The sequence below is a fragment of the Bubalus bubalis genome, chromosome 4, assembly GCF_019923935.1.
Source record: "Bubalus bubalis isolate 160015118507 breed Murrah chromosome 4, NDDB_SH_1, whole genome shotgun sequence".
Lineage (NCBI taxonomy): Eukaryota > Metazoa > Chordata > Mammalia > Artiodactyla > Bovidae > Bubalus > Bubalus bubalis.
In genome coordinates, this window is record NC_059160.1 from 11227710 (window position 1) to 11243055 (window position 15346).

Sequence of the window (15346 nt, forward strand, 5' to 3'; positions counted from 1 at the left end):
GCTACAGACGCTCCTGGGCTCCCGTGACCGACCTGGTCTGGCTTTGGCTGCTCCGTGGGAGTGGGAAGCCCCTTCCTCTCTGCTCCCCCGCTCCCCCGGTACCTGCTTTCTGCCCCCTCTCCCCCCACCTCCCTGGCCATGATCTGGCAGAGAAAGGTCCATACCTGAAACACGGTGAGGAGGGACTGTGGGAAGTTGTCGAAGGTGCTCCTCCGGGTCTGCATCTCATCAAAGTTGAACTTCCCCCCAAAGAGCTGCATCCCCAGGAGGGAGAAGATGATGATGAAGAGGAAGAGCAGCAGCAGCAGCGAGGCAATGGAGCGCACTGAGTTCAGCAGGGATGCCACCAGGTTGCTCAGGGAGTTCCAGTACCTGCGGACGAGGGGGCGTCAGCTTCATCCCCTCCCTCCGCCTGCCACACCCGCCGGGGCTTTGAGAATGACTGCAGCTCCCTGCTCTTTGCCCTTCCCTTGGGGCAGAGTGGTGGTGGGACTGGGCTGGCCAGCTCACAGTTGGAGTGTGAGTGACTCAGTTCAGGGCCCAGGCTCAGGAGCCTGGTTCCGACCCAGCTCTGCACATGCCTTTGGGCAAGTTGCTCAACCTCCCTTCTTTCTTTCTTCTCCCCACCTGAAGAAATAGGGGCAGTGACAGCTTGTACTTCATTGTGTTATTGGGAGGATTACATGTGATAATGATTTTTTAAAAGCTCCACCCTCAGGCAACAAAATAAAAAAATAAACAAGTGAGACAACATCACACTAAAAACTTCTGACAGTAAACTCTTCAGCAAAGTGAAAAAACCTACAAAATGGGAAAAAAAATATTTGCAAACCATATATCTGATAAGAGATTAAGATACGAAGACATATTCTTCAACATATATGAAGAATGCATACAACTCAATAGCAAAAAACAAAGAACATCCCAAATAATCCAACGAAAAAATGAACAGAAGGCCTAAATAGACTTTTCTCCAAAGAAGACATCTAGATTGCTAACAGATACGTGAAAAGATGCTCACCATCACTAATCATTAGGGAAATGCAAATCGAAACCACAGGGTCTCACCTCACCCCTTTAGCATACCTATCATCAAAAAGACAAGAGACAAGTGTTGTCGAGAACGTGGAGAAGAGGGAACGCTTGTGCACCGTTGGTGAGAATAATGTAAACTGGTGCAGCCTCTGTGAAAAACAAAATGAAGCTTCCTCAAGAAAATTAAAAATAGAGCTACCACATGACCCAGCGATTCTGCTTCTGGGGATATATCCAAATGATACGTCCATTGCAGCATTATTCACCATAACCAAGATGCCGAGACAACCTAAGTGTCCATGAACGGATAAATGGATAAAGAAGATGCAGTATACATTATCTACAATGGGATATTACTTAGCCATAAAGAAGAAGGAAATGTTGCTATTTGCAACAATGTGGATGAACCTTGAAGGTATTATGCTAAGGGAAGTAAGTCAGACAGAGAAACACAAATACCACACGATCTCATTTATATGTGGAATCTAGAAAATACAAAAACAAAACCAAACAAAATCCCTTACGAAACTCAAAGAAAAAGAGATCAGATTTGTGGTTACCGGGGGCAAGGTGGTGGTGGCAGGTGGAATTAGATGAAGCTAGTCAAAAGGTACCAACTTCCAGTTACAAATTCCTAGCACAGAGTTGGACATGACTGAAGCAACTTAGCAGTAGCAGCAGCAGAATTTATTTCAGTTCAGTTCAGTTCAGTTTAGTTGCTCAGTCGTGTCTGACTCTTTGTGACCCTATGAATTGCAGCACGCCAGGCCTCGCTGTCCATCACCAACTCCCAGAGTTCACTTAAACTCATGTCCATCGAGTCGGTGATGCCATCCAGCCATCTCATCCTCTGTCGTCCCCTTCTCCTCCTGCCCCCAATCCCCCCCAGCATCAGAGTCTTTTCCAATGAGTCAACTCTTCGCATGAGGTAGCCAAAGTACTGGAGTTTCAGCTTTAGCATCATTCCTTCCAAAGAACACCCAGGGCTGATCTCCTTAGAATGGACTGATTGTATCTCCTTGCAGTCCAGGGGACTCTCAAGAGTCTTCTCCAACACCACAGTTCAAAAGCATCAATTCTTTGGTGCTCAACTTTCTTCACAGTCCAACTCTCACATCTATACATGATTACTGGAAAAACCATAGCCTTGACTAGATGGACCTTTGTTGGCAAAGGAATGTCTCTGCTTCTGAATATGCTATCTAGGTTGGTCATAACTTTCCTTCCAAGGAGTAAGCGTCTTTTAATTTCATGGCTGCAGTCACCATCTGCAGTGATTTTGGAGCCCCCCAAAATAAAGTCTGACACTGTTTCCACTGTTTCCCCATCTATTTCCCATGAAGTGATGGGACCAGATGCCATGATCTTCGTTTTCTGAATGTTGAGCTTTAAGCCAACTTTTTCACTCTCCTCTTTCACTTTCATCAAGAGGCTTTTTAGTTCCTCTTCACTTTCTGCCATAAGGGTGGTGTCATCTGCATATCTGACGTTATTGATATTTCTCCCGGCAATCTTGATTCCAGCTTGTGCTTCTTCCAGCCCAGCGTTTCTCATGATGCATAGAAGTTAAATAAGCAGGGTGACAATATACAGCCTTGACATACTCCTTTTCCTATTTGGAACCAGTCTGTTGTTCCATGTCCAGTTCTAACTGTTGCTTCCTGACCTGCATACAGGTTTCTCAAGAGGCAGGTCAGGTGGTCTGGTATTTCCATCTCTTTCAGAATTTTCCACAGTTTATTGTGATCCACACAGTCAAATGCTTTGGCATAGTCAATAAAGCAAAATGGCTGTCTGAGGAGGCATTACAAATAGCTGTGAAAAGAAGAGAAGCGAAAAGCAAAGGAGAAAAGGAACGATATAGGCATCTGAATGCAGAGTTCCAAAGAATAGCAAGGAGAGATAAGAAAGCCTTCCTCAGCGATCAATGCAAAGAAATAGAGGAAAACAACAGAATGGGAATGACTAGAGATCTCTTCAAGAAAATTAGAGATACCAAGGGAACATTTCATGCAAAGATGGGCTCGATAAAGGACAGAAATGGTATGGACCTAACAGAGGCAGAAGATATTAAGAAGTGGCAAGAATACACAGAAGAACTCTACAAAAAAGATCTTCACAACCAAGATAATCACGATGGTTGTGATCACTCACCTAGAGCCAGACATCCTGGAATGTGAAGTCAAGTGAGCCTTCACTACGAACAAAGCTAGTGGAGGTGATGGAATTCCAGTTGAGCTATTTCAAATCCTGAAAGATGATGCTGTGAAAGTGCTGCACTCAGTATGCCAGCACATTTGGAAAGCTGAGCAGTGGCCACAGGACTGGAAAAGGTCAGTTTTCATTCCAATCCCAAAGAAAGGAAATGCCAGAGAATGCTCAAACTACCACATAATTGTGCTCATCTCACACGCTAGTAAAGTAATGCTCAAAATTCTGCAAGCCAGGCTTCAGCAATACGTGAACCGTGAACTTCCAGATGTTCAAGCTGGTTTTAGAAAAGGCAGAGGAACTAGAGATCAAATTGCCAACATCCACTGGATCATGGAAAAAGCAAGAGAGCATTTACTTAGTTATAGATAAAGGAATGCTAGGCATGTAACGTACAACACAATGACTGCAGTCAACACTGTTGTATATGAAAGCTGTCGACAGAGTCAATCCTAAGAGTTCTCAACACAGGGATTGTTTTTCTTTTTATTGAATACACTGTACCTCTAATGAGATGGTAGATGTTAACTAAACCTATCATTTTACAATATTTGTAAAACAGACCATCACGCTGTATACCTTAAACCGAGACACTGACATATGTCAATTATTTCTCAATTAAACTAGAAAAAAATAAATTCCAACTCGAAAAAAAAATACCTCAGTATAGTGCCTGGCACACAGGTGATAAAGGTTAGTAATTATTGTTACCACTATTGATCTTCAGACAAAAAGACATTAAAATTTTCTTTCTCCAGAATGTAGCCCTCCACCCAGCCCAGGCATGAGTGGGGTCCCCATCGGGTGAGGGTGGGCAGGGTGGCTCATGGATAAGAGAGGGTGCATGGCTTATTGTGGTTTCCCAGATTCACCCTATTCAAAGAGTTGGTTCTTTAAAAAGCCTCTCTTCTGGAGGTTCTGATTCAATGGCTGTGGTTGGGGCCCAGAAACCTGTTTTTCACAAGGATCCCAGAGGATTCTGGTAAACAGCCAAGCTTCAGAAACCCTGAGTTGCGACCACCCCACCCAACCCCATCCCTCCTGCACGCCTCCAGCCTGTGGCTGGCTGTAAACACAGATGCCCTTCATCGTGGGGACGGACGGGGAGGGGGAAAACCCTCTCCTGGCAAAGGGAGTGGGGCACGAATGGTTAGAAGGGCTCAGAGACCTGGGACAGGGTCGGTTCAGGTGTAGCAAAAGGGACACGGCCTCCAGCTGGGCACGTGCCAGGACCCAGCCTCTCATATCTCCCAGCGCCACCCCTGCCTGGCCACCTTCCAGGTCATAACCTCAATCCCCTCCACTTAAGATATTCCCAGCTTATCACTGAGACAGACAGGGAATCATTTCTGCTGCTCAAGACAGTGACATGCAAGCCACCCCCACTGCAGCGTGGCAGCCGCACCCCGGCCGGACCCCTTTCTCCCGGGAACGGCTTTCGTATTAAGTGACAGAAGCAGATGGGCCAGCAGTTTGCACGTAAACATGACCTTCTCCCCAACCTGGAGTCTCTCCTGCTCCTTTCTCCTTCAGACAGCTTTTCTCCACTTTGCTCTGCCTGCCAGCCACATGCTCTCTGTTTGCAGAATGTTAAGATACATTTCTGGAGAAGGAAATGGCAACCCACCCCGGTGTTCTTGCCTGGAGCATCCCATGGACAGAGGAGCCTGGCAGGCTACAGCCCACGGGGTCACAAAGAGTTGAACATGACTCGGCAACTAAACAGCAACAACAATGTACAGTTACATGCACTTGCTCCGGAAATGCTCGTCCGTCTTCCTCATCTGTCTCACCAAATAGGCTTGAGACTGTGAGGGCAGAGGCTTTCCTTCCACCTGCTCTGTCTCTGTCCTCAGGTGATTCTGGCCAGCCTGCATGTGTGACAGGCTCCTGGTCAGCTAGAGGCTGTACTGACCGTTCTGCCTGAGGCGAGGGAGTCAGAGAATCTCTGTGGGGCTAGAACACTTGCCCTGCTTAATTTAAAGTTCCCAAACCTGCCTGGAGGGACGCGCTGAGGAGGGACCACTTCCTACATGCCAACTCCCAAGCCTCACCTGGAGCCATAAGACCACTGTTGTGAGGGCACCAGCGCCTGGCAGCAAGGCGGTGTTTAGGAACCAGAACTCTGGAGCATGTTTGTAACGAGAATACCCAGCTGTATCCGCCAGTGGTGGGGAGCAGGGGTTAAGGTCATGTGGGTTAAGGTCACAGAGCCCCTAAACTGCACAGAATATTCTGGGAAAGACAATGGCCATAAACATTGGTGCCTTAGTTTTCCAGAGGCTTGTGGACATGAGGGGAATAGACTTAGGCTAGTCTATTTAGGCTAGCCTAATAGACTTAGGCTAGTCTATTCTAGGAGAAGGCAATGGCACCCCACTCCAGTACTCTTGCCTGGAAATCCCATGGATGGAGGAGCCTGGAAGGCTGCAGTCCATGGGGTCGCTGAGGGTCGGACATGACTGAGCGACTTCACTTTTACTTTTCACTTTCATGCATTGGAGAAGGAAATGGCAACCCACTCCAGTGTTCTTGCCTGGAGAATCCCAGGGATGGGGAAGCCTGGTGGGCTGCCGTCTATGGGGTTGCACAGAGTCAGACACGACTGAAGTGACTTAGCATAGCATAGCATAGTCTATTCTAGCTTCTGAGCGCTGAGGCTCAGAGCTGTCTTCTGGCCAGGGGTGCAGGGGCGCCAGCCTAGCAGGCCCCAGACCTGAGAGAGAAAAGTCGCTGAGTTGGGGAGGAGGGCTGGCTGGGGAGCAGACAGGGCCTTGGTTGCGGGGAGCGGAGGCTGTGATGGAGAGCAGGTTGTATCACCTGTCATGGGCCAGGAGCTGATCTGGGAACGCGTGGTGGAGGAGGTCTGGAGGGGCTGATGGGGGCAGAGCCTCTGGCCAGAAGGGAGAACCCTCTTCTCCTTCTCCTCGTGTCCCTAGGGGTGCCCAGTCGTCTCAGTTGATGGCGGGGTGGCTCTCTGCACGAGAAGTTGGTGTGATGGGGCCCCCATGGCCCATCCCATCACAGTAAAGCACAGCTATGTCTCTGGCCCAGGGTTGCCCTTCAGGCCTCCTCACCCCCTCAGCAGCAAACCACCTCCTGGCACCTGCCACCCAGGTCAGCGTCTCACCTGCCCTTCCCCCCTGCCCCTTCCAGCTGCCACCCTGAGGAGCCGCAAAAGTATCACAGCTGGCGCTCTTAAGACAGCAATAAATCACAGCACACCAAAAACATCTGATCCACTGACGTTAAAGGAAGGACAGAGGACAATAGGAAAGAATGAATGAACTAGTGAGCGAGCTAATCAGGGATTCAGGTAAGACCATCACTGAGGGAGCAGGTGTTCAGGCCCCGACGTCTCCCCATAGATTCCTCCATAACATAAGGTCTGAGGCTCCCGACCTTCCACGGCCAGACCACGTGTCACACTGGTACGTGTCAGGAGAACAGACTGTGGTTCCCAGATGTGTGGGGGAGATGGGTGAATTGGGAGAGGGGGTCAAAAGGGAGAAACCTCCAGTTATAAAATGGAGTCCTGGGGATGTGGTGCCCAAGGACCACCTCAGCAGGGGTCGAACCCTGGTTCCCTCAGACTCACCAGAGCCTGGAGGGACGCTGAGGCTGAACCCGGCATTTGCTGGGCCAGGAGGCACCAGATAAGATTCCATACCATGGCAGTCAGGGTCTGGGATGGCCTGGGCCTGCGGTGGAAACTGCTGGTTTAGTTCCACCTGTTCCCCATCCTGCAGTTCACCTAGGGGCCGAGACTCTAGAGTCAAACCCAGCTGGATAACAAACTCAAAGGCCTGGTCTTTCCTGTTCGCTTCCGAGGCCTCGGTCACGCAGGGGCCAGACCTGCATGGGCCTGCAGCCTGGTCACACTGGTAGGGCAGCCTGCCTTGACCATGGGACTTGGGAGCCTCTCAGAGTCCCCTGGCTGGCCCTGTGGTCATGTAGGGGTGAGGCAGGGAGCGGAGCATCGTCCTCACCTGTTTCCTTAATCCCAGAAAACCAGCACCTTCCTCACTGATGGCCGGCTCGTGGGCCCCCAGCCTGGGAAGTGGGTGGATGTCAAAGTCACCTTTATAACAGGGGCCTACAACGAGCGCAGAACCTCCCTGGGTCCCTGGGAAGGGTCGGGGCTGGGAGATGGCAGGGGGAGGGCGATCTGCAGCTCACGGCCAGACTGACAGGGACACCAGGACACTCAGAGACTTGAGGGTTTGAGCTTTGGGCTGTGGGGCCCCTGTGGTCAGGATTCACCAGTGGGGCTGTCTATGCTGAGTCAGCTTGGTCTCACTTCTCAGGGCCTGGGAAGGGAGTTGCAGGAGCAAGGAAAGGATTTAGGGCTTCAAAGGGAAAATGGCAATGGCTAGAGGGACAGTGGTGCACTTAAAGACCAATTGTTTAAAAAATGAGATACAATTAGTAAATTGGAATCGCATCCAGATCTAATCAAACCAAAGCTCCTCCTCCTCCCCACAGAACAAATGTCAGGCTGACAAACAGCAGATAAACTAGATATTAAAACCATGCAACACTTATAACCCCACAGAACCCCGAAGCCGGAGAAAGGACCTCACACCTCCTTGGTCATTCACTCAAAGATAATGCAGGTGGAAAGACAACCCTTAGAATGGGAGAAAATAACAGCAAATGAAACAACTGACAAAGGATTAATTTCCAAAATATATAAGCAGCTCATACAACTCATGCCAGAAAACAAAACTAATCAAAAAGTGGGCAAAAGACCTAAACAGGCATTTCTCCAAAGAAGACGCACAGACGACTGATAAATACAAGAAAAGATGCGCAACGTCGCTTGTTATTAGAGGAATGCAAATCAAAGCTACAGTGAGATATCAGAACGCTGCTGCTGCTAAGTCACTTCAATCGTGTCCAACTCTGTGCGACCCCATAGACGGCAGCCCACCAGGCTCCCCCGTCCCTGGGATTCTCCAGGCAAGAACACTGGAGTGGGTTGCCATTTCCTTCTCCAATGCATGAAAGTGAAAATCAAAGTGAAGTCGCTCAGTCCTGTCCGACTCTGTGCGACCCCATGGACTGCCGCCTACCAGGCTCCTCTGTCCATGGGATTTTCCAGGCAAGAGTACTGGAGTGGGGTGCCATTGCCTTCTCTGAGATATCAGAATGGCCATCACCAAAAAAATCTACAGACAATAATGCTGGAGAGGGTGTGGAGAAAAGGGAGCCCTCTTGTACTGTCTGTGGGAATGTAAACTGATATGGCCACTATGGAAGACAGTATGGAGATTCCTCAAAAAAAAAACTATTTCTTAAGAATAAAACTACCACATGACCCAGCAATCCCACTGCTAGGTGTATACCCTGAGGAAATAAAAATTGAAAAAGACACATGCACCCCAATGTTCATTGCGGTCTATTTACAATAGTTAGGACACGGAAGCAACCTAGATGTCCATCAACATATGAATGGATAAAGAAGCTGTGGTACATATACACACAGTGGAGTATAAGCCATAAAAAGGAACACTTCTGAATCAGTTCTAATGGGGTGGTTGAACCTAGAGCCTATTATACAGAGTGAAGTAAATCAGAAAGAGAGAGACAAAATATTGTGTATTAACACGTATATACAGAATCTAGCAAATGGCACTGATGAACCTCAGTGCAGGGCAGCAACAGGGACGCAGACGCAGAGAACAGGCTTGTGGACACAGTGGGGGAAAGAGAGGGTGGGCTGGATGGAGAGAGTAGCATGGAAACGTCTACATTACCGTATGGAAAATTAGACAGCTAAAGGGAATTTGCTGTATGACTCAGGGAACTCAAACCGGGCTCTGTGACAACCTAGAGGGGTGGGATGGGGTGGGAGGTGGGAGGGAGGTTCAAGAGGGAGGGGACATACGTATACCTGTGGCTGATTCATGGTGATGTATGGCAGAAACCAATACAATATTATAAAGTAATCATCCTTCAATTAAAAATAAATAAATTTTTAAAAAAGGAAGAAGAAGGAAAAAATCAATTTAAAAACTTGGCTGGATTCATGTTAGGTCTTCATCATTACGAGTGTTCTCAGTTGAGAGTCGTCAGAAGTACCATCTTAATGGGGTTGGGGCTACAGTCTAGAGAAGTGAATGCCAAGAAAAGACCACGATTTCCAGTTATACACAAAGGTTCATAATTTTAGACGAGAAAGAGGACAAAGGATGGCTGCAGAAAATCAGGCCAAAGTGTCTCAAAGTGAGGTTATCAGAGCCATGGCTCAGAACACCCCGGGGGTTTCTGGTTAAAATCTCTAGGTTTGGGGAGATCCTTAATGAGCTCCTTTGAGGAGGACAACTTGGTTTGAGAATCACAATCACTGGTCCAGAAAACACTGTTAAAAATAGCATCTCCGAGAGATTTTCAAAGAAGAGGGCGAAAGAGACTTGTTTGAGGCAGGGCCAGGCTGACCCATCTCAGGGGACCACCAGGCACACTCCCAGACCTTATTTTAGGCACATTCTGGGCTCTGGAACATATTAGGGATGAGGTTCAGAAGCGGGCATGGGATCCCCCCACAGCTAGTCTCTCTGGCGTCTTCCAGAAGCCCCCAGAGGGTTTGGAGACTGGAAAACAGGAAGACAATGACCTTTTCCAAAGGAACTTCTAATTAGATGATGAAATTGTTCTGTTCACAGACTTTCTGGGGATCTGAAAATTCTTGTGGACTGGCTTTGGGAAGCTCGTGGATAAAGACAGGCTTAAAATGGTTTTTTGGCAGTAGTTTCAGATTAGAAATAGGTAAATTGTTGATAAAAATAGAATGAACATTAAGATACTATGACAATACCTGGGAGCAAGAATTCTTTTCTATAGGAATTAAAAAAAAAACAAACAAAGACAAAGCCCCAGGCAGGTGGGGTTTTGAGAATTATTTAAAAGGCACCTGAAATGCCACATTAAAAATAGCTTTGGGCAAACCCCAGGAGGAGCAAGCAGAGTCAGTCAAAAATCCTTTAAGTCCTGTCTTTGGAGATGGACAAGAGAGTTTAGAAAGTAGAGAAACTGGAATCCTTACACAAGGAAAAACTAAGATTATGGCGTCTGGTCCCATCACTTCATGGCAAATAGATGGGGGAAAAGTGCAAACAGTGACAAACTTCATTTTCTTGGGCTCCAAAATCACTGCGGAGGGCGACTACAGCCTCGAAATTAAAAGACGCTTGCTCCTTGGAAGAAAAGCTTCCAAGGAGGCGAGAGGAGGGCGGCACGCACCTTGTGATCTTAAATATCCGCAGGAGGCGCACGCAGCGCAGCACGGAGATGCCCAACGGCGACATGATCTTGGTCTCCACCAGGATGGTCTCCAGGATGCCGCCGCACACGATGAAGCAGTCGAAGCGGTTGAAGAGTGACACGAAGTAGGCCTGCAGGCCCAGGCTGTACATCTTGAGCAGCATCTCCGCCGTGAACAGGGCCAGCAGCGCCTTGTTGGCCGTGTCTGCAGGGGCCGCACGGGGCAGGGCAGAGGAGATGAGGGTGGGGGTCCCTGCAGGGACACCCTGCGCTGGGTCCCCTACACGGCCCTCCCTCTGTGACTCATCTAGTTACAACCTCAGCACACATCCAGTGACATCCCCCCACCCCCAAGTCCCCCCACCCCACAGCGGCTCTCCAGGAAGCCCAGCTGCTATCATGTCCATTTTCCAGACACAAGAAGTGAGGTTCGAGGGGCTGCCATCTGTCTGCTCAGACCCACCAGCCAAGAGTGGGAGCTGGGGGGGTCCTTGTCTGCCCTTGTCACTGGGAGGAGATGGGCCTTCCTAGTTCCGAGAGACTCCCTGGGGTCCAGGCTGGGTCTGCCTGACTCTCGGGTTGGTACCCCAGCGAGGGGTGGTGGGACTGACAGCCGTGGAGGACAGGTCCCTGGGCTCAGGCCACCCTTGTCCTCTCCCTGGCTTTGTGCTCACTGCCCCTTGCAGGTGCGGGCCAGCACACCTGGAGGCCGGGCCGTGGCAATCCGTAGGGGGTGATGGGTAGGCAGTTAAGGATCAGACAGAGCCAAACAAGCCACTGTTCCCGACGTGGTCTCCTGGACCCAGTGGTGACCGCCGGGACAGGTGGACTGCATTGCTGGTCTGGTGGGTCCCGTCTATGTACAGTGAGTTGGTGTTGCTTTACTGGCTGGTGAGCTGCCAGGCCCTGGTGTGGCCGGGGTGACCCACTGCCCCCTCATCCCTGGCCCTGCTCCCCTTGTCCACACCCAGGAGAGAGCCCCAACAGCCTGAGTAACAGGAGGGCTGGTGGCCTCTCACCTTGGACTTCCGTGAGCCAGTGGGGCTGGTTGTAGTGCTCGGAGGCGATGGTGAGTGTGTTGAGGAAAACCAGGAAGATGACCAGCCAGTAGAAGATGCTGGACTTCACGGCCGCGCGGCACTTCCTCCTGCAGAACCGATTCCACCGGCGCCAATAGCGGCTGGAAGGGGCAGAGGAGGGGGACGGGAGAGGGCTGCTGTGAGTTCAGGTCCTGTGCTGGACACCTCCTTCCCCTGAGCTGGCCCAGCCTCACCAGGGCCGAGGGATCAGCATCCCACCGCAGTCACCAGCTCATGGCTGGCAATGTGGCCTCAGTGGGGGTGGAGTCGGGGAAGGGTGTCCTGCTCCTCTGGGACCATGGCCCCCTTGTCTGTGACCCCATGCAGGGTCAGCCTTGTGTGAGGGTCTGGCCTGGTGCTGAAGGGAGGTATCTGAGTCTTTAAACAACTCTGCAGAGCAGGCATTGTCCTGCTTTTCAGAAGAAGGCCAAGGGTCCTTGAGTTTGGGCCCCTGGACTGACACCGGCTGCGGTCGGAGTCAGTGGTGTTACCGCCCTCCACCCCCAGCCCAGGCCCCAGCCTCACCCAGCTGCCTTGTCTATAGGGTGGGAAGAGTCAGCAACAGAGCTTCTTGCCTTCATGGAGGGTTCTGTTCAGGACAATGGGCAGAACCCCCCATGAGCCCTGAAAGCCAATCCACGGGTGGCAGGACGCTCGCTCCCATGGCCTCTGGTTACAGACTTCCGTCAAACCTGGCTGTGCATAGAATCGCATGGGGAAACTTCATACCAAAACCCCACCAGTATCTAGGTTCCAACTCCAAACCAGTTAAATCTGATTGTCTGGGAGTTATTTTTAAATACCCCCCAGATACTGTTGGGCTTCCTAGGTGGTGGTAGTGGTAAAGAATCCGCCTACGTCATACACACTGAGGAAACCAGAAGGGAAAGAGACACGTGTACCCCAACGTTCATCACAGCACTGTTTATAATAGCCAGGACATGGAAGCAACCTAGATGTCCATCAGCAGATGAATGGATAAGAAAGCTGTGGTACATATACACAATGGAGTATTACTCAGCCATTAAAAAGAATACATTTGAATCAGTTCTAATGAGGTGGATGAAACTGGAGCCTATTATACAGAGTGAAGTAAGCCAGAAAGAAAAACACCAATATAGTATACTAACGCATATATATGGAATTTAGAAAGATGGTAACAATAACCCTGTGTACGAGACAGCAAAAGAGACACTGATGTATAGAACAGTCTTATGGACTCTGTGGGAGAGGGAGAGGGTGGGAAGATTTGGGAGAATGGCATTGAAACATGTAAATATCATGTATGAAACGAGTTGCCAGTCCAGGTTCGATGCACGATACTGGATGCTTGGGGCTAGTGCACTGGGACGACCCAGAGGGATGGTATGGGGAGGGAGGAGGGAGGAGGGTTCAGGATGGGGAACACATGTATACCTGTGGCAGATTCATTTTGATATTTGGCAAAACTAATACAATTATGTAAAGTTTAAAAAAAAAAAAAAGAATCCACCTACTTATGCAGAAGATGCAAGAGGCTTGGGTTCAATCTCTAGGTTGGGAAGATCCCCTGGAGGAGGAAATGGCAACTCACTCCAGTATTCTTGCCTGGGAAATCCCATGGACAGAGGAACCCAGCGGGTTACAGTTTGTGGGGCCGCAGAGTTGGACACGACTGAAGTGACACAGCATCCACAAATACCATTGCTGTTTGTTAAGATTCTGGGTGGTTCTCTTATGTAACCACAGATGACAACCATGGAGCTGGAAGATCCCAAGGAAACACTTGCATTTTATAACTTTGGTGGATGGGTTTATAGCTTGTCCCCAATTTCATCCTCAATACTGAGAAAATATGCAGCTATATTTGGTAATTCTGTTGGCCAAACATTTAACAAATGCCCACACCGTGCGAGGAGGGAAGGGAAGGGAGCGCAGGGGAGACTGTGGGGCTCTGCCTCGAGAGGGGATCTGGGTCTAGAAACCAAACAGCCAATGAAACAGCCATGCACTCAAGGGTCAGCTCAGGGATGGGATGCTCAGCCGGCTGCTGGGCCGGGGATGAGGAAGGCCACAGCTTCACTCATGCAGAGAGGACAATGAGCTGACGGATTTTGGAGGCAGGTTAGCAGGCCTTTGGCCCTGGCCCTGAATGCAGGGGAGAGAGAAAGGGTGGGAGGCGTAGAGCCAGTCGCCAGCATGGGCCCCCTGCAGAGGAATGCCTGGAGGCACCTGTAGGTCTTGTCTGTAGGCACACCCACTGGTGGCTGAGGACGGAGCCCCTACTTGTGGACAGAAGCGGGACACTGGACACCTGCACTCATATCTGCACAATGTCCTAGGTCTCCAGGTCCCTAGACTCTGCTGTTAGGACACTCCACCCACCCCAGACGGCCTTCAGGAGAGCTTGACTTTGTATTTCTACTCTGTTATTTTTGTGGCTACGGTTCATGGGAAATCCTGCTGCCACGCCTCTGCTGGAATCTGTTCTGAGACTAGGAAGGGGGCATATCTAAGGAGGCCTGGCTGTCCGGGAGCTGCAGGAGAACCTGGCTTGTGGCCTGCAGAGCAGAGAGGGAAGGAAAGGTTCTGACTTGATCCCACCCTCCATCACCTCGGGGGCAGGGACACCACCTCCAGGGAGCACCAAGCCTTGGCAGGGATGATGGCAGCCACTGGGGAAGGGTCACCACACGGAGAAGAAATGCCCGGAGGTCAGAAAAATGATGGTTCCCAAGTGCGCTGTGGGCCTTCCGTTCCCCTAGACAGACTGTCAGGGAAGAGTGGGGGTGGGGTGAAGGGGGACAAGGCAACGGGGTGGTCTCTATTGGGGGGTGTGGCCTCTGAGTGCTGGACTGCAGTGCTGAAGTGCCTGCTCTGGCCAGGGCAAGACTCCGCTTGTCTCCTGTGACTGAGGTGGGTAATATTGTAGACAAAGTTGGGAGACATTTTTTTCCCCAGAAAAACAATTTCAGGACACTAATCTTAAGTAGTGTCAAGGTGGCTCAGTGGTAAAGAAACTGCCTGCCAATGCAAGAGACATGGGAGATATGAGTTCGACCCCTGGGTCAGAAGATCCCCTGAAGAGGGAAATGGCAGTATTTCCCAGTATACTTGCCTGGGAAATCCCATGGACAGAGGACCCTTGGCGGGCTGCAGTCCATGGGGTCACAAAGAGTCGGACATGACTGAGCACGCATGCATGAACAACACACAAACTGACCCTTGCCACGGGCACTTGCCATCTACCTCTGCAAAGATGAAATCATGTGCTGCTGCTGCAGCTGCTGACCTTCAGCACCCCTGCAAAGAGTTCTCTGTGGAGAGCAGAAATGAGGCCCTCCGTGCTCTGGAAAAAGCTGGCAGGACTGGTCGTGAGAGAGTTAGATATTTTCAGGAGATGTTTTCACGAGCCCATGTCTTACATCTCCTTATAGCTAGAAAAACACTAAAATCCTTCATGGTGACGTCTGCTCCTCGTGACTAGCAGTGACCTACAGACGACTAGCAGAAACCTGCAAAAAATGTGTGCTTGATTGTATGAACTCCCCCTTCACCAAAATCACGTATATCCTGACCTTCCCCCTGCCTCTTTGGAGCAGTTTCTCAGAGCTAGCTGAGATGCTGTCTCCCAGGCTATAGTCCTCACTTTGCCCCAAATAAAACTTAACTCTCACTTTGTGCATTTTTAAAGTGGGCAATAGTTAACATTATAGTTGCAAAGAATGTGTTTTGAATAGAGACAATCTCATTTACAGAAATCAGCCATAACTGAT

The 15346-nt window shown here is 49.9% G+C and overlaps 1 protein-coding gene across 14 annotated transcripts in view; it reads right to left on the reverse strand.

The window, feature by feature from the left end:
• The window catches only part of CACNA1C (calcium voltage-gated channel subunit alpha1 C), a 463540-nt gene that overhangs the window by 69508 nt on the left and 378686 nt on the right, over positions 1-15346 (reverse strand). For all 14 annotated transcript variants that reach the window (XM_044940916.2, XM_025282935.3, XM_025282924.3 and 11 more), the window contains 3 exons: positions 11532-11692; positions 10492-10717; positions 165-372 (listed from right to left, as the gene is read on the reverse strand). In XM_044940916.2, coding sequence (XP_044796851.1) covers positions 165-372; positions 10492-10717; positions 11532-11692 — 595 coding nt within the window. The remainder of the gene's footprint in view (positions 1-164; positions 373-10491; positions 10718-11531; positions 11693-15346) is intronic.